The 19,692-nt window shown below is 39.8% G+C and overlaps 2 protein-coding genes across 2 annotated transcripts; one reads left to right on the plus strand and one right to left on the minus strand.

Annotated features, from left to right (window-relative positions):
* Positions 1 to 4,600: 4,600 nt before the first annotated feature.
* On the plus strand, positions 4,601 to 12,044 carry LOC104952836 (tetratricopeptide repeat protein 7B-like). The gene is made up of 13 exons (XM_010779749.1): positions 4,601 to 4,674; positions 5,380 to 5,555; positions 5,658 to 5,721; positions 6,342 to 6,479; positions 6,633 to 6,821; positions 7,623 to 7,740; positions 8,197 to 8,254; positions 9,366 to 9,438; positions 9,582 to 9,742; positions 9,821 to 9,937; positions 11,006 to 11,103; positions 11,480 to 11,670; positions 11,946 to 12,044. Exons 1-13 carry the CDS (start codon positions 4,672 to 4,674, stop codon positions 12,042 to 12,044), a joined length of 1,485 nt encoding a protein of 494 aa, XP_010778051.1. The 5' UTR covers positions 4,601 to 4,671.
* A 2,459-nt stretch (positions 12,045 to 14,503) lies between these two features.
* Positions 14,504 to 17,705, minus strand: LOC104952837 (tetratricopeptide repeat protein 7B-like). Its single transcript, XM_010779750.1, has 3 exons — positions 17,441 to 17,705; positions 15,107 to 15,309; positions 14,504 to 14,530 (listed from the first exon to the last, which is right to left on the minus strand). Exons 1-3 carry the CDS (start codon positions 17,511 to 17,513, stop codon positions 14,504 to 14,506), a joined length of 303 nt encoding a protein of 100 aa, XP_010778052.1. The 5' UTR covers positions 17,514 to 17,705.
* Between the last annotated feature and the right edge of the window lie 1,987 nt (positions 17,706 to 19,692).

Below are 19,692 nucleotides of genomic sequence, written 5' to 3' on the forward strand. Positions count from 1 at the left end.
CCATAAAAAAACACATAATATAGACACCCCTCATGTTAGGATTTCCTTCAGATTCATGTTGGCACCTGAGTATGATCCGCCCCTCAATACTGTGGACAATCCCCACAGGAGCAATTTGGAGTGAAGTGTCTCAGGGACACAACAACATGCTGACTGCAGTGGGGTTTGAACCTGTGCTCCCCTGATCATAACACCAACGCTCAATGCACTGCACCACACGCCTCCCCTCATTCCTCCAGTTAAATATCCAAATCACCCGGTGCCTGAAGCTGCCTTCAAAAATACTTCTAAAATGAATTTGAATACTGATCAAATTACTTTAGCAATACAATAAGGATTTAACTATAACAAAATACAAATCAATAAACAGCCCGAACATGAGCAATTTCGGAAGACACTGAAGCTAAGGTGGGGTTTTCTTTCATTTCAAAGGCACACTTGTTGCGATACTGTCTTTTTAATCTTAATGAGGCTTTGTGCGGTTAAATACATTTGAGATAAACATTAAAAGAAGAATTAACTCATAGCGTTTGTCACTCTTAAATCATTTTAATTTCCGTATGTCTCCTTTAGGACTGTGCCTGGAGAAGGTCCCGGCCGCCTCTCCGGCTCTGTCCAATCAGAACACTGGGTCTCCAGCGTCCAATAGGAGCGCAACAGACCGGGAGCAGGATATCATCACCTGCTATGAAAAGTCTGGAGACATCGCACTGCTTTACCTGCAGGAGGCTGAGAAGGTGTGTCATGTGATCTTATGTCTTAAATAAGGCCTCTTCTTTTAAGACTGTGGCGTACTTGTTTTCTATTGCAGTGTCGTTATACAAACACTCATAAGATATCCTGTCAGCACCTGGACCCTGCCGTCCCTGTGGGTGTGTGAAACGGAATATTCTGCTGACAGCGTGCACGTTTGACAAATGCGTCAGCCAACTGGCAAACTCACCCCTTCCTGTTGATTTTGGAGAAAGGCAAACAGTTCACTGCAATGAAGGGCAGGAGGCAGACATCAAACCGTCTCAACCTTTTAATGACACTTCATTTCCTGTGAGAAGAATGGTATAAACTCATGGCTTTATACAACGGAAGGTGTCATACTGTAGGTTTATTACATGGTATGATGATATTACCTCAATATACAGTGAATGTGGTTTGGAGGGACAGCATGATTTATAGAGATATTTTAAAGTATTTTAGTTATATTAAGTTAGGATAGTGTTATAACTAATCATTTTATTTATAATATACCAAATAATAGAAAATCACAAATTCTTACAAGTAAAAGTTCAAATGTCCAAAAACGCAAAAATACTCTGTTAATTATCATAAAGAAAGTCATAGACAATCATTTCAAAATGGCTTGGCCGATTTGGAGCATTTTGGAGTGGTTTTGGGGGAAGTTGAGGATGAGGAGTCCATTCCTGACATTATCAGGATCAAAAATGGCAGTTTTAACCAGAAAATGACAAATCTCTTTGCACTGATTAGATTAATTTAGGGTCTCTGGATCATTTGGATTGGACAGATTACACCATTTGCCATTGTTGATCCTGAAAATGTCAGAAATGGACTCAATAACCTCCAAAACCACTCTAAAATGTTCCAATTCCCCCAGGTCATTTTTTAAATATTTCTAACATATGCTATAATTCCTTTCGTTTTAATGAACAAATTGTCCAACTTATGCAAGTTTGCATCCAGCAGTTTCTATGTGCTTGGGGCCCGTTACATACATTTTGGGTTCACTCTGCTGCAACTAGACTGTAGGGTTTTCCTCTGAGAATAAACTTTCCAAGATTAATATACAAAAAGACAATCTGTTATTTAAATAAACATATATCTGGTACACTGAAAAATATATTTTTTATGAAATTAGGTTTTCCTTATTGATATACAATGACATTTAGAAGCAGTATTTTACATATCATTAATATACTTTCAGCTGCCTTGCATTTTGTGTTAACTTCTTCTTATTATTTTTCCCCCCTGTGTGTTTCTGCAGGCGTTGTCAGCAGGAATTCAGAACCGCAGCCCGAAGCCCGGCCCGACCGCCCAGGACCTGGAACTGGGCTACTTCCTGGAGACGGGCCTGCAGAGGGCACACGTCATCCACTTCAAGAACGGGTAAGAAAGGGAAACGGGTGGAGGACAAATCAATACAGGAGACATCTGAGAGAATCACTAAACAGTTTTGAAAAGGTATGAGTTGCCCAAAACAAATACCAACTCTCTGTGAACACATCCCACCCACTTTGTAGGTGTCGTGTTAAAAGCAGCTGACAGGTTGATAATGGCAGAAAAGTGTGAACACGGTTAAATAACAAACGCAGTGCAGCAGAAAGTCGTCCCCACAGTGTTGTTGTTTACAGCACAGCAGCAGGTTGGAGGGAATCTGAAAAGTGTCTTCTCAGTGCTGGCTCATTGGCTTTGCTATTACTTCAGTATTAAGTGAAGGCACTTCAATTAAAGACAGTGGCTGCTTCTCAATGTCAAGGAAGGATCCTTCAGAGCCTCTATTTCAAGGATGCTACGTCATCGAATCCCGCCGAAGGACTGTTCCAATGTACTGGATCCTTGGAATTCTACCGAGGACTTCGTTGCAGAACATTTCAAGGCTGCTCATGTGTATCCTCGGTGGTCTTAAATTACCCACAATTCTTTGCGCACGGACCAATTTCCACGTTGTGGCATTAATAATGCAGTAATTGGAATTCTACAGTAATGATGGCCCTGCACAACTTCAAGAATAGAAGGCAGTTTCTGTTTACTTGACATTTGTTCATTGTTAATGTTTTTTTTTTTTAAATCTGCAATTTGCTTGTGTGTGTGTTTACATTATTAAAAATACAATTTAAATGTGATTACACATTTTCTGTTCATCGATAAGTGTTAGAACTAGGGATGTCCCGATCACCTTTTTTTGCTCCTGATCCGATTCCGATCATTTGATTTTGACAATTTGCCGATACCGATTTTTCCCGATCCGATCTTTATGCAATGCATTAAGAGGAAAAAAAGCATTCAAGTTATCCCTTAAGGTTATTTTTTTATTTAAATTGGATATTCTATCCAACATGGATATAGCTTCTTTTTTCACAGCAGCATTAGATCAGTTCAGTTGTGCAGCATTGGATCAAAACAAAATAAAGCTTATCAGTACTCGTTAGCTTACTGCTACAATTAGACACTGCGCCCTGCCCACTCTGTTGCCAGATTTGAGAGAAATAAGCAACCAGGTCTATGAAAACAAGCCCCAAAGAAGCAACACATACATGATGTTGTGTAATTTGAAACCAAAACTAAGGCCTCAGGATGACTTTAAGACTTGAACATGGTCATTTTTGTTTTGTAACATTGAATAAAAAAAATAAAATAAAGTATTTATATAAAAAAAAAAAAAATTTAAAAAAAAATCCCGATCCCCGATGTTTTTCTCCCGATTCCAATCTTTTGAAAATCACGTGATCGGCTCCGATCCCCGATCACGTGATCGGATTGGGACATCTAGTTAGAACGACTACAAACTATATATGCAAAATTGAAACAGAAGTAAAGTGTTGCTTGATTATTGTGCGGGAAGCAGGAAATAGAGGGAATAGAAAGGGGTGTCTACCAAGGGGGATTCAAACCATCAGGACAACTCGCAAACTAACTATGGAGTCATTATGGATGCTTCATTTACTTGATTTACATTAGAGAATAAAAGTCGTACGGAAGGCAAGCGGGAAGACTTAATTAACTAGAACATCCTCCTCCTCCGAGCAGACAGACGCCGACGATACTCCCGCTCTATCTCTTCCTCCATCTCAACAAATTAATGGATAAAAGACAACGACAGGTCTCCCTTGTAAATGAGATCGATGATCTCAAGGGACCAATCTGTCTAAATAAAGGTTTGAAATGAAATGAAACGACAAAAACGTGTCCATTTTCAATCTTCGCAAATCAGTTATGAGTCTTCAAACAAATCACGCTCAATAAGGCGGGGCCTGACGCACACCTGCACACCTGCTAGCCTGTTCTTCGTTCTCCGAATGCTAGGAAGGATTCTTGCCTAGCCTCTGAAGGACCTGACTCAGAAGGACATGTCCTACCAAGGAAGTGTCCTCAACTTTGAGAAACGGCTAGTGAAGCTGTTTCTTATTCATTCACCTGAAATTAAATTCAGTTAAAACAAACCCTAACCCTAACAAAGAAAACAAATCACATCATTTCTGACCATGACACATTAAAGATTTTGTTTTCATTGGAAGCTGCCGGCATGCAAAATGTGCACAGCATCAACATTTAAAAAATATAAACAATCTTAAATTTAAAAAAAGATATATACATCTGTATTTAGATCTCTTTGAATTGTTGGTGTGATAAACACTTTACTGTTTGTTGATTGTTATTTGTGTACCTGCCCAAGGACTGCAGATGGTATACAGCATCATTTCTGTCTTTGAGACTAATGTATCGTTATGCATAGTGCTTGTTCAGACAGATGGTACGTTATACCCTGATTCACACATTGATAGATGTCCCTTCACACATACAAGCACGACAGACTCTAATAAGTGTCCTTCTTCCTGTTTCTCCTCACTATGTTGCCATAGCAACCTGACACGAGGCGTGGGCCGTTTTCGGGAGATTCTCCGAGCTGTGGAGAACAGAACCACCCAGAGCCTGCGCATGGTGAGGGGGGGCTTTTCATTTAGTTTTTATTCAAGGAGAATCTTCTTTGACAAGTCTGTTAGAAAGTAAACTGTGAACATTTCAGCATTAAAATGTACAAAGACCTACGGTTGGCTCGCTTGGCTGTATATTTATATCCAAAAGTTCCTTACATATTTGAAACCTAGATCTAAGTCTTTCATTTCAATCAATTTATGTTGAGTTTTTTTCGGTTAATGTTTGTTGTTTGTCATGTTTGAGCATACGTCAGCTTACAATTGGCTGACATAAATGTATTTCTTAAACAGATCAAGCCACAGATTTGCAATACGATATTTTGATCTTGATCGTTTTTAATTCCATATTTACAACATATCAAAGGTAATACCAATGGGACTTGATTTTAGGTCATTTGAGAAGCCAAGCTAACGTTAGCGGCATCCAAACAGTGTTGTCTTTGTCGGTCCATTTGTTTTGGAGAGGAGGAAACCTAACCAGGAGAAGCTGACTGCATGAGAAACTCCCAGGATCCATCGCTGCTTCACTTACAGGCCACCAGACCCCATCTTTTGTTCTTGTTTTTATTTAGAGATCCATAGTGGCAAAATAATGACCTCTTCTTCTGTCTTTGAAGTAGACAGTATACAGTGATCCCCGAGTAAACAGACTGCTGCTGTGTTCCTACCAGAGTGCCTTTTTTTCCTAATGTGCATGTATGTGTTTCAGACTATAGCCAGACAGCTAGCAGAGATCCTGCTCAGAGGGATGTGTGAACAGAGTTACTGGTCTCCTCTGGAAGACCCGCCCACCGTGTCGCCATTGGACGACCCCACACGGCAGGGACACACCATCAGCAAGAACTACAGCCTGAGCCGACGCGCCCGGGTCTACTCGGGAGAGAAGTAAGGGATAATGTGTGGAAAACTGTGGGAAACAACCCTAATGAATCCAAACGAGTTGTCCATCTTTTTCTTTCCTTAATTGTCTTTTGTCTTTCCTCTCAGTCTGTTCTGCCCTCAGGAGAACACAGAGGAGGCTCTGCTGCTGCTGCTGATCAGCGAGTCCATGGTAAGTCACACCAGAGTACATTTACTCAAGTATTTTACTTAAGTTCCAATTTGAGGTACTTCTACTTTGATGGGTAGTTTTCTTTAATGCCACTTTAGACTTCTACTCAACTACAATTCAAAGGGAAATACTTTAGTCAACTAAATTTATCTTAAAGCCTCAGTTATTCGTTACTCTATGTATTCTGATTTCTTAAAATACAAATACGAAATGTATAAATAAATCAAATTAGCCAGCCCTATTCAAGAACACCTCGACAAAAAGACGATTTAATAAATTAGAAGATTAAAACAATAATATTTTGCACCTGTACACATTTAAGTCTTTTTTGTTTAATTAGAATAATTTTGAGTTTTTTTGTGCCCTTTTTTCAATTTTATTTAAATGTTTTCCGCATTGGGTAATTTTAAATTAAATACTTAAAAAATAAATATATTACTACTTTTTTATTTGTAATACAGTATTTTTACAGTGTGGTATCAGTACTTGTACTTAAGTTAAAGATCTGAATACTTTCTCCAACACTATTCAGACTGGAAATAGTTGGAAATAATATTCCTTTCACCTCGTTAAACCATGTTCCATTTCTAAATCTTTGTATTTGTGTGTGTGTGTTTCAGGCTAACCGGGACGCCGTCCTCAGCAGGATCCCTGAACACAACAATGATCGCATCATCAGCCTGCAGTCGGCCTCGGTGGTGTACGACCTGCTGACAATCGCTCTGGGCAGGAGGGGGCAGTACGAGATGCTGTCAGAGGTGAGCCGTCCCTCTGTGGTGATAGAGAACGTGCTAAAGCCCAATCCCATAATAATATACCCACATTAAAACACCCTAAATCTCCTTTTGGTCCATTCCTCAAACAAATAATGTTTTATTACAATCCAATTGAGAGGTTTCCTGTTTCTGCAGTGTCTGGAGAGAGCCATGAAGTTTGCCTTCGAGGAGTTCCACCTGTGGTACCAGCTCGCTCTGTCGCTAATGGCTGCTGGGAAATCAGCGCGGGCCGTTAAAGTCCTGAAGGAGTGCATCCGTCTGAAGCCCGACGACCCCACCATCCCACTGCTGGCTGTCAAGCTGTGTATCGGACCCCTACACTGGGTAAGGACCCTCCTGCACACTTGAACCCACATGTTCTACACATCTTTGGTGAAGTTTTCTCAAGCTACCATGCTGATATTATAGTTTTGAATATTTATTTTCAGCAGTTCTAATTGTTCTTACATTTTGAATTTTCTTTTACATTTTTAGATTAGTTTTTAGTTAGTTTACAGAGTGTTTCTGCTAGTCTTATTTTCTTCAGAAAGGTTTAGTATTAATATATATTCAGTTTTCTTTGGGCCAGGTAGAATATCTCGATATCTATACATTCAAATGAATGGTGTCAAAATGGCCATACATTTTATTCTTTAATCAATTCTCTTTTATTACCAGCCACAACTGTTTATTTTATCAGATACATTTATCTTAAAGCTTGAGTTACTTGTTACTTTAATAATTCTGATTTATTCAGAAAAATCTCAAATAAGATTTTATTTTTTGTGAAGAATTGTGTCACCATGTTGAATCATTGTGCTGCCTTAGTGTCCAATGTAAAGCAACTGCGGCATATTGAGCTCTCCTTCAATACAGACCTCGATCTTCATCTTCACTTCACGCGCTTCGAGATTTGTCTTGGCAGATGAGAAGCGCTATATAAATTTAATTTATTATTAATTTATTATAAAATGTGTAGTCTTTCATTACAAGACAATATTGTTTATGTTTACTCACAATGTTTGTTGTCATTGTATAATATACCACGTTTAGTTAATATGTTAGCTTACCCTAAACACCTTTATAATAATCAAATCTTTCTCCATTCCTTCTCTCCTTATATATCTATCTTCTCCCATAATGCAGCTGGATGACGGGGAGTGCTTTGCCAACATTGTGATTGACATGGGGGAGAAAGCAGCAGAGTTCAGAGCCAAAGGCTACCTGGCCATCGGGCTGGTGTACAGCCTGAAAGCCACTGACGGTACGTCTCTGTGGGTTTATGACACCTTACTTAAAGATAGTGTCATTGTGAATGATAACAACAAGTAAAGCAAGCAAGGCTGTCTTGCATTGAAATCTTTTGTTGAGGTAAACCTAGCTAGGATTTTCTGTTGTCATATTTTATGATGTCCGCCCCCTAAAATAATCATTTTATTCAAAATAGGGATTATTAGATTAGGTGATTTAGTCTTTTTTTTGCTACAACCCTTAAGGAAGTCTCATATCTCATGTAAAAAATAAAACACACGCGATAGAGCCTGCCTCCATTTTTGTTTCTTGTTCTCTATAAAATGCTTCCACATATACACATCAAGACATCCAATGCTACAATATAAATGGTCATAAGACTGTCGCACTTGTATTACTGTATACACCTTCCTGCCTGCATCCTGCCTCCTCTTCCTCTCCCTGACTCTGTGCCTCTGCCCCCCCTCAGCCTCGTTGCGGAGCACGCAGGAGGAGTACCAGAGGAAAGCTTTGGGAGCCTTCCAGAGGTTGGGCCTGAGCCACGCTGCGCTCTCTTTTCTCTTTCACTCCCACACCTCCCTCAGAAGGACGCTGTTGCAGCACTAACTGCTGCTCAGCCGAAAAGAACGCAACCTGTTATTTGTTATTTAAACCCTATGTCTGTCATCTGTGTACACACTATATATGTGTATACTGTCCTTCCATAAACATGTCCTCAAGTGGAAGGAAACACACGCATAGCTCAAACACAGAGGCTATTTTAACACATGTGATACATTCTACTGAAGAGTGATAATAATATCTAATAATAAGGTAAAAAATTATTTAATATATATACTCGAGTGGTGAAATGTATCAAAGTACATTTATGCAAGTTTTGCTCTAAAGTAGAATTTGATCCAGTTTTATGGTGGCCAACTGGTGAAAACGCCCTACAAAAACCCAAAACATCTCAGATAGGAGAAATGCTCTGCAGCTCAGAAGCGATGTAAATATAAAACCAAAAAGGTGCCGACACATCTTTACCAGTTTGACAACACATGCACTGGCACATTTGCGTTTTTAAAATTGCAATTGGTCCAACATGACAAAGCACTATATCAAAATGACATGATATTATTATTATTATATGCATTTGTTGCTGATACAAAAACAAATATTAGTATTTTATAATATTGTGAAAAGAGCAATTCTGCTTACTGAGTACATTTACTTTTGATATTTGAAGTACATTTTGCTGATAAAGCTTGTATTATTCTGCTCATTACTTTTACTTGTAATGTGGTATTTTAAGACCATATTGTTTCTACTTTTACTTAAGTATAGGATCTGAGTACTAAGCAGAATGTGCTTTTTTTTATCACATTTGTATTATGCTGCAATACAACATCTATGGTTCTATAGTGGGTAATTCTGCTGATTTGATGGCGTGAGAGTTTCTAACTGAGTCTTACATTTGAAGATATCCCTCGGTTTGGTTTTCTAAACCAATCTATTGTTATGCAATGTTTGCTACTTTTTATAATGTTCTGCTACTGCAGCAACCCAATTTCCCCCCCGCAGATATTTTTAACGTTTCATATCTTTAACTTATTAATTCAGCACGTATGAACACACAACACCTCTCTCTTTCTCTAGAGCTCAGAGTCTGTCTCCCACTGACCATCTCGCAGCCTTCTACCTGGCGCTGCAGCTCGCCGTCTCCAGACAGGTAACGCCCTCTCATGTGGTGTCAACAGAAGTCAGAAAATGACATTCCTGTCAATTCACAAAGTGTTTTTCTACCCCAACTGTAGTTCCAACCTGTAGTCTGTATATATATATGTGTGTGTGTGTGTGTGTGTGTGTGTGTAGATCCCAGAGGCTCTAGGCTACGTCCGACAGGCGCTGCAGCTCCAGGGCGATGACGTCCACTCCCTCCACCTGCTCGCCCTGCTGCTCTCCGCTCAGAAACACTACCACGACGCGCTCAATATCATAGAGATGGCTCTGTCCGAGTACCCCGAGAACTTCAAGTGAGACGCACACACTTACCGCAACACATTAAAGTGTCTTTTTTCTGTGGCTGCTCTCTGATTGTGTGTGTATTGTAGTCTGCTGTACACCAAGGTGAAGCTGGAGTCCATGTGTAGAGGACCGGAGGAAGCTCTGCTCACCTGTAAACACATGCTGCAGATCTGGAAGAGCTTTTACAACCTCACTAACCCCAGGTAAACACACACACACACACACACACACACACACACACACACACACACACACACACACACACACACACACACACACACACACACACACACCCTCAATGCAAATTCCAGTCCTGACATTTGTTTTGCTTTCATTCATTCAGTAGCTATTAACCATATTGGGTTTGCTCCAAAAAAATGTAAAGGATGTCTTTGAGGGTGAAGACTGAATTTATAATTTATAAAGCTCTGCAGATTCTTTGTGAATGTAGACAAGGAGGCAAATGGTTGCAAAATGATATTTTCACAATGTTGTAAAAGATTATTTATTATTTCAAATATGTCGTTGAAATCTCACAACAGCAGCATATTATTAGCAAACATAATTTGGCCTATGCTTAAAAAAAACATTTAATTTACCTTTAATTTCAGAATGTGTCTCTGTTCTGTATGTGGCACTTACATTGGTTGGGATTAAGGATAGCTAAATATTAATATAATAATAATAATAATAGCATCAGCTAAATAAAAAATAGCATCAGCTAAATAAAATGTAACGTAATATACCATAGCATTTATGATAGTATGACTGTTACCCTCAAATCCTTGTAAATAAATAAATATTTGTACTGCTTATTATTGTATGCACCGTTAAAAAATATTTATATTTCTAAGATGCCCTACCTACGGCTTGGGGATATCGAGGAAATCAAATATCCCAATATTTCTTATCTAATACCTCCTAAATCGATTTTACAATGATACTTTAGGGTTGACTATCTGTGATTTCACAAAATATTTAAACAAGGATTTTTGACAAAAAAATATTAGGTACAGTATGTGGGTAAGAGCAACTAATGGCAACAACCAGAACAGTAACGCGAGTTAAGAAACACAGCTCTGATGACATCACTTTATTGTAATGCAGATTTTACAAACAAGGAAAAGACACTTGAAGATACCATAATGTTGGACATTATCTAATCTATAGCCGAGCTATAGCCCTACCTATAGTTGAACTTGCAAAGAACTCAATTGCTTATCAACCCAGGTGTGTGTACACGTGTGTGTAACCTCATGTTCCTGATGCAGTGATTCGGGCCGTGGCAGCAGTCTTCTGGACAGAGCCATAGCAGACAGACGGCAGCTCAACGCCATGACCCTGCCTGACTTCAGCGACCTAGACACAGGTAGACGCACACACATACACACACTTAATAAACACACACATACACACACTCACAGGTGACCTCAAGACTTCCCCAATGAAAAAATTCCAGTTGTGAACAGTTCATTCATCTTTTTTGTAGTTTTATTTGATGATATAATCATAAAAATTGAATTAAAGAGGTCCTTCATGTTATTATATGTATCACCTTTTTCTCATGTTTACTTAGTATATCAAAGGAAAACATTTCCTGCTCTTGGTTTAATTGATTGCCTCTTCAGTAACGTTATTTTTATTCTTATTTTTTAGCTTATCTTTGATAATTCCGACTACGACACCAGTTTTCTCAAGAATTATTATTAATTGAACTCTGTTTTTATTTCCTTTCTTTTTTGTAGTCTCAGGTTCTTCTTCATCCCACTGTAGTTGTGAACCCGTCTCCCCCACTTCCCCTTCCACCATTTCCACACTCTCCTCCCCTCTGTCCTCCCCCACTTCCCCTTCCACCATTTCCACACTCTCCTCCCCTCTGTCCTCCCCCACTTCCCCTGTCTTCATCCTCCAGCCTCCTCCTTTCCCACACAGAAACGTATCCTTCCTCCCTCCTGCTGGCCCTTTACCTCCTCATCCTCCTCCTCCTCATCTTCCTCCTCCCCATCTTCCTCCTCCTCCTCTTCCTCCTGCGCCCACCAAGGACAGGACTCACTCCTTTTGCAACCACATCAACCTCCGTCAGCTCTCCAATTGTAATCCCCCTCTGCGTCCACTCTGCCTGTAGCATGGTGTGGAGAGTGACCTAAAAGAAAACCTTTGGGGTGATCGGCTTTTTAATGAACTTGTGTGTTCCACGCTGGTTCTCCACAGTATGTTGATATACGTAGAGGATCTGCGGCTCACGACATTGTCAAAGTTGAGCAACTGTCGAATGATCTTACTGATGTTGCTGATGTATGGAAGCCCTGAGAGGCAAAACAAATATTATGATGATCGTTTTCTGACTAATCTTAAATCAGTTAATTGTATCCCTAATCTTCTCGCTCAGTGCTCCTCCGTATTTATGATGTTTTTATTAAAAAAATATTATTTTACATTATTAAATTCCTCACTACACTGAAGAGGAAAGTACCATCTTTGTATAAGTGTATCTTATCATATAATAGCTTACATTCTTTGTTGCTATTCAACAGTGAGAATATATATATGTTTTTTCATATATAAGTTTATTATGAAATGATAGCTACCTCGCAGAGTATTTCCGGATATTAGAAAACAAATTGCAATAACCCACACCGTAATCTGCCCGACAGCCATGAGGACAAGTCTATAACTAAACTGACTAACCGTTAATACTGGATGTGCTTCAGCTTCACAGGTAGTTTTCAGTCGTGCTGTGAATCTCTGCATGTTAACATGGAAAACAAAAGCTTGAGCTTTGATGCTGCTGTAGTTTTGTGTTTTTTCGGCTTACTCTACTTACTGCTTAGGTCTCAGGTGAACTTACAAACTTTAGTTTATCGCCACACCATTACGTTCCACATAGGAAACAAAGATTGTCGCTTTAAATGAACACAAGGATACTGAAATCCGTTGAGTTCTCTTTTCATTGTGGATATACAAAATAGTTTTACATACCGCTTTACTGTCTCTTCACATCTATCTACTTCTCCCCTGGATATGTGTCTCTTGTTTGTGTTCATTTTCTGCATCCTCCTCCTTTCTCTTTCTATTTCTGTGAGGATATTACATTTGAGCCAACATCAATTTGTCTTGTTTCCAACCTTATGTTGTTATGTTATCTCTTATACTGATGATGTTTGGACTGAAAATATTGGTTGTAATAAAATAGGGAGGTGTGTGGCGCAGTGGATTAGTGCGTTGGTGTTCGGATCAGGGGAGCACAGGTTCAAACCCCACTGCAGTCAGCATGTCGTTGTGTCCCTGAGACACTTTACCCCAAATTGCTCCTGTGGGGATTGTCCACAGTATTGAGTATGTTAGTCGCTTTGGATAAAAGCGTCTAAAAAGTGACATGTAATGTAATTGGCTCCAGAGCTTGATTTTTTTTCAGTCAGCAAGACGATAATTACATTATTTAAAATCACAATAATTGAAATGACTGAAAATTGGACCAAATTATTTTGTTATTGTATTAGTATACTACTTTGAAAGTGCATTGTTAGTCATATAAAAAGTATAGTTACTCTGCACTACCTCATTTTGAGATATCATAAACCTAAGAAAATTTGAGTCAAAGAATCCTCTTTTGACACTACATCACTATGTAACACTGGCGCTTCTATTGGCTAGCGCTCCAACACATTGTACGTGATACAATGTCATTGCGGGTGATCTCTAAGCGGTTGACCAATCACAACAGAGCCGACCAGCTAACCAATCAGAGCAGACTGGACTCTGGTCCAGAGTCCAGTCTGCTCTGATTGGTTAGCTGGTCGGCTCTGTTGTGATTGGTCAACCGCTTAGAGATCACCCGCAATGACATTGTATCACGTACAATGNCTACAACTACTGTCACAAACTGGATGAATGTGAAGTATTTTGTTAAAGGAGGATGAAAGCGTAATTAAGGAGTTTAAAACACATGCTCAAAGTAAGCCGGATTTTGCCGATGTGTTTATGTGGATTCAAAAATCGTAAATAATCTACAAAATGGAGGAGACCGATCTGATCGGAGAAACTGTTGACAAATAATCCAACTGAAACCGGCATGGACAATGACTATGTTTTAAAAATGCGCTTATCCAGACAAGCCTGGTTTGGACACTTTATGGGCAGAAGAAACATTTCTTTTAAAGAAAGAATTATACATTTCTGTCTTTTTATGCCTTTAATAACTTGAATTTTTATTAAAATTAATTAATCAATTATTTTTTATATTTGATTGTAATGTACAGTAGAGACAAGGCTTTTAGTGACAATCATGTATTGCATTACAATTATATGTAAAAAAAAAAAAAAAGTCTAAATATGATATTTGACTTATTTTATTTTTGTTGTTCATTCATATCTTATTTTACCTAGTTAACATTTATTTATTCATGCATATTTTTGTATCTCTCCAACTTTAAACGATATTTTTGGTCCAGTATACATTGGAATGATTTCAAACCTGTTTTATTTATCCTAATAATTATAAAGGAGTGCCTTGGAAATATGTGTTTACATAATTTGTGGTCAAAACGTTTGAGACCCACTGAGATAACTTAGACTAAAATTAACTATCTAAATACTCAGAGAGTCCTTTACCTCACTGAGCCTCTCAGTCTGACAGGAGAGTTCTCCTCCACCCTGGTTGTAGAAACATCTACTTCTTATATCCGTTAGCGCAGCTAGCACCAGATTCTAATAACAACAGCGCCGGTACCGGTGCGCCCTCTCTCTCTCTCCCTCTCTCTCTCTCGCTCTCACGCTCGCACTTTCGCTGTGAGCGCCTGATAAGCCAACATCCCCCACTTTCATCACTTACAGCGCCCATCGCACAGGGCAAATGAAAAGTGTAACCGGGGTGAAAAGGGTGTTACATTTACTCAATTATGAATGTTGTTACATCAAGGCCAAAAATTAGGATGAGCGCCAACGGTCAAAAATGTTTTTTCCCCTCCCAGAGCTACCAGCGCAGCGCCCCCCAGATCTGGCGCACTAGGCGACCGCCCTATGCCAAAAATAGGCCCTGCCTAGTACATAAAGTGGCAATGTCTCAAGATTTAGCAAAAATACACCTTTATTGAACATACAGTAACACAAATACTACAACTCCACATAACAAACAATCAAAAATGAAAAAGGGTCGCCACTTATTATTATTTTAATTAAAAAAAAAAAAAAGGAAAAAAACAAACAAATTATTATAATTTTTTTGGGTACCTGGCTGGCGCCCCTTAGCAGCGGCGTGCATATTTCAGCAGCGGCGCTGCACCGCCGCTATTTGTATATAGGGGATACACTGGTGTGTGTGTGTGTGTGTGTGTGTGTGTGTGTGTGTATGTGTGTGTGTTTGTGTGAGTTACCAGTCTCTGCATGGTCTTGACGTGTGTTGGGTTGATGGACAGCGACTCTTCGTACCAGCGCTTGGCCTCCTCGATGTTCCCCCGGAGCTCTGCGATCTGCCCCCTCATGTACAGTACATTATGGGACGTGGGGAAGAGGTTGGAGGCTTCCTGTGTGCAGGCCGAGGCTTCAGCCGGCTTCGACATGCCGGTGTACACCTCCGCTGTAAGAGAGGGGGGAGGGGGGGGTCCAAACATCAGAGAATATTTCCCGTTTCTAAAGTGTGAGATTTGCAGCCTTCTTAACATCAGTGTATTTGAGTAAAATCCACAAATAGCACGATACTGTTCCACACATCAAGAGGAGGAGAAACAGGGGGAGGAGAGACAGGAGGAGGAGAGAAGGAAAGATGAGAGGAGAGGGGTATTATTGGAGGATTGATCAAGAGAGGAAAGGAGAGAAAATGAAAGAGGAGAAGGGAGGGAATAAAAGAAGAGGAAACAGGAGATGAGCTGGAAAAGGAAGCAGGGGAGGATAGAGGAAAAGTAAAACAAAAGAATGAAAGAGGAGAGGGGGTGTAAGGGGAGAAGGAAAGAGGAGATGAGCCATTAGGAGAGGTGAGAGGACAGGTCGATAATCGGAGGGGGAAGGAGAGATTAGGAGAGGAAGGAGCTTAAAAAAAGACGAAAAGGGAAGGAAATAAGAGAAGAGGAAATGAGGTATGAGAGACGGGAGGAGATGCGGATCAAAAGAAGAGGAAAGGTTAATGAGAACTAAAAAAGGAAGCAGGGGGAGGATAGGGGAGACAAATGTAAAGAGTAGGCAGGACAGTAATAGGATGGAAGGAAAGTAGATAAGAAGAAACGGATAGTAAAAAAGATGGGAGAAGAGGAAAAGGGAGGTGATGAAAGCAACACAAAAGAAAGCAGGTGGAGGATAAAGGCAAATAGGAAGCAGGAAAACATCAAGAGATGAGAGGAGGAAGTGGGGAGAAAAGGAGAGGGATTGAAAAACGAGGGGTGGGTAGTCAGCAGGAAGGAGAGGAATAAAGAAGAGAAGAAGAGAGGAGGAGGAACTATTTCAAACATGAGTGCAAGGGCGCTGTATACTTACTGAACAAATAGATAGCAGTCGATATAATCACCATCTCGTCAAAGCAAGACTGCAATTCCCATAAATGCTGATATTGTGCGGCAAAACGTGAAAGTGCTCCATCTCAAGTTACATTTTGAAACCTCTCAAACTGAAATTATGCATTTAAAAATAAAAGCCACAAACAGACAGCTTAGTGTAATAATCGTGATGACACATTCGCAAAAGAACGAAGCTACATTTTTAATAATGTTTCAGCATCAAGGTGGTCTAATGCACCGTGCGCAGAACCACAGACCAACCAGAGGAGGGGACGGAGGGAGGAGATGACTTCTAACCGTCTGTTCGTCTGGCCTGTGATTGGATGATTGTATTAGCGGTGTCGCCAGGCTGGAAATGACCACCTCTGACAGGAAGCGGCGGGAGAGATAAACAGTGTGTGTGTGTGTGTGTGTGTGTGTGTGTGTGTGTGTGTGTTTGTTTATTATACTCTTCAGACTGCCTATGTATGCGTCTGCTGGGGAGGCAGACATGAGAATGGGGTGTACTCTAAAAGTGATTTAATCTGCCTACGCCCTACGAGCTGATGTCAGTACTAAAAGACAATCATACGGAGAACTAGCAGACAGACTGTTTGTGTTGTTGTGTAAAACCAAGGGCGTAGTTTGGCATTTGGACGGTCCCTTTCAGTATTTTAGAGGACAGAATTGTCCCTACCATTATTGGAGCAAAATAATTTCTGTATTATCTTTGGTGCTTAAGTCATAATAGATCATTCGCATGTGCTCTTCCGGAGGTTTCGTCTTTATTACTGCCTAAATGACAAAATGTTGTTATCGCAGATAACATCAAAATTATGGTGGCCAACTTGTGCGCTACAACAGCCCAATACACTTTCATTAGGTGAAACGCACCACAGCTTAAAAAACTATGCAAATTTAAAAACAAAACATTTGCCAAAACACATGCAAATTAAGAAACATCTTCACCTACTTGACAACACATGCGCAGCATTTAGGAAACACTAACCAAATGCACTGCATGAACGAAACACTGCAAATACAAAACGCTACAAGAAGCTTAAACACGTGTTGTCAAGTTGGGGAAGGTGTATTTTTATATTTGCATCGTTTTTTAAGCTGGGGCTGCGTTTCTCCTGATGGAAATGTTTTGGACCGACACAAACATGTACACACTTGCCAAGCACTTGAACATCTGTTGCACTTCCATGCGTGTAGCGGCCTGTTGGTTTGCCTACATACCTGCGTGCAGCCAGATCTGAGCCAGGGTCATCCAGGGGTGCATGGGTCCGTGTTTGGGGGCACTGCTCTGCATGGAGGAGGCCACCTCGGACAGAGCCTGCTCTACGCGACTGGCTGCTATAGACGTAGCATGAACTGAGCCTGGAGGGAGGAAATCCAAACATTATACACCATCATCTCCTGCAGGTACTGACTAACTACTGCAGCACACAGCAGCTTTTAATTCTACCAAACAATATCAGATTTCCCAGAAACAGGAAGTGAAATCTGGAGTGTTTGGGTAAAGCTCACAACTCTAGGCTTGCAGCTTCCTGTTCGAGCTCTAAAGCCTTCAATCAGTCCACACCATTCCACACGCTGCAACACACAGTGTTATGGCCCCTGGATTAACCAGGTTTAAATTGATTAATTTCTGTACAGCCATGCATAAACACCGCATCAACCTGCACTCAGCTGATTAGTAAGTGCATCTCACATTTTGTCTCTGCAATTGGATTACATTATAACAGGGAGGCAAAATGGCCACCACACGGGACTGCAGGAGCACACTGCAGATCTGCGAAAGCAAAACATAATACGTCTTCTGGTGTAATATTTGATCATATCCTGCTTTTACACAAAACAAATGTAGTTAAAATGACCATTTATGGGTTTTCTAATTCGTACGTTAACCAAAATAATGTCAAAATGTCTTAAAAAGGTATATTTTTATCCATGACTCTGATCTATTTGACTGAAAATGTATGAATAAATCCACTTTGATCTGAACTTTTATGAAACATTTCTTCATTTGCATGTGTTTTGGCACTATTGTGTGCTTTTTTATTTGCAGAGTTGTTGAAACTTCAGGGCATTTCTCCTAATGAAAATGTTTTGGGCAGTTGTTGCTTTTTTGCACTTGTTGGCCACCGTAGAATAGGATAAAAACGTCTTTTTTTAATACATTGCATTGATAAATATTAACTGAACATTGATGACTAAATCCACTACGATCCGTTCTCTGTGTGCAAATTAGATTTTGTTACATTTTGAGAACTATACAACCTTTATAATTTGAACATTTTAAATCGTTTTGTTCCTTTCAATAAATGCTGTAAAATACAGACACTGATTATGCTTTACATTTGTAAAAATGCTACTGCTAGTCTAATGTGGTAGATGACCTTTTTGGTTTTTAAGTCACGTCATTTGCAGCCTGCAGTGATTATATAACTATATAAATATGCACCTTTTATACCTTGAACATGGACTAAAATAAAAATGGCGAATGGTCGAAGCTCGCCAAAATAAAAGCTTTACTTTAATAAAACATCTCCCATCCTCTTCTCCTATTATTCTGTTCTCTATGGTCCAAAATACTCTTTCAACTACAATGACATGAGCTGTGTGTTGGGGTGCTAAGGGACAGGAAGTAACCATGTGTAAAAGACAAGTGAGACGAGGATAAAATGTGAAGATTTGAAAATGAAAGCTGTGTGTGTGTTTGTTTGTTAGAGAGAGAGCAAAGAACGGAAGTGTGTTATTTTTGTGCTTTAAAAGTGTCTTTAAAAAATGGATGTCCATCTCTCTCACACATACACACAACAGCATTTAAAGGTCACCTATTATGCAAAATGCACGTTTTGATATCTTTTATACGTACATATGTGTCCCTGGTGTGTAAGGAGACTCACAAAGTGTCAGAAAATACAACCCTCTCTCTTTTCCTCCTTACCCACATCTTTAAATATGTGGGTGAGAACTTGACATCATTACTGAAATGTGGGCTGGCTTTACATTGAACTCCTGGCAACGTCCGGCCCACGGCCCAACCTATCGTTCCCATATACAGTCGGCTAGCTGAATCCCCTCCTGCAGCTGTGTGTCTGTGTATTAAGCAGGATGTATGCAGGAGGCACTTAGAGTAAAGTTGTTATATATATATATATAATACATATAATGTCACTGTTCTAGCGATAAACATGTCAAGCTTTGTGCTGTATCAGAAAATATGCACAATGTGTTTTAGAAGTAATATAGTTTGTGTTTAGCAAGCATCGCTAACACTCAGAGCAAACTCTGTACTGGAGAGAATATGCGTAAAGAAGCCGGATATAAAAAGTACTGTCGTTATGGTCAACCGGTGAGAGAGAAAACGTTTGAGCTCCATACTGTTTCAGAAATAATGCTTGATGTGGTTTGGAACATAATACGGCGTTTAATAACGGCAGCGTTTAGCTGAGTCTTTGCTGGTAGAGAGTCTACTCTTCTTC

Source organism: Notothenia coriiceps, unplaced genomic scaffold, assembly GCF_000735185.1.
Source record: "Notothenia coriiceps isolate Sejong01 unplaced genomic scaffold, NC01 NC01_scaffold00020614, whole genome shotgun sequence".
Taxonomy (NCBI): Eukaryota; Metazoa; Chordata; class Actinopteri; order Perciformes; family Nototheniidae; genus Notothenia; species Notothenia coriiceps.

Coding starts and splice junctions, on each gene's coding strand:
- LOC104952836 (XM_010779749.1), top strand. Junction 8,255..9,365: donor GCTTTGGGAGCCTTCCAGAG/GTTGGGCCTGAG, acceptor CTCTTTCTCTAG/AGCTCAGAGTCTGTCTCCCA. Junction 9,743..9,820: donor GAGTACCCCGAGAACTTCAA/GTGAGACGCACA, acceptor TGTGTATTGTAG/TCTGCTGTACACCAAGGTGA.
- LOC104952837 (XM_010779750.1), bottom strand. CDS start 17,513: ATGCAGAGCAGTGCCCCCAAACACGGACCCATGCACCCCTGGATGACC. Junction 15,310..17,440: donor TCAGATCTGGCTGCACGCAG/GTATGTAGGCAA, acceptor CCTCTCTTACAG/CGGAGGTGTACACCGGCATG. Junction 14,531..15,106: donor TCAAGACCATGCAGAGACTG/GTAACTCACACA, acceptor TTGGCTTATCAG/GCGCTCACAGCGAAAGTGCG.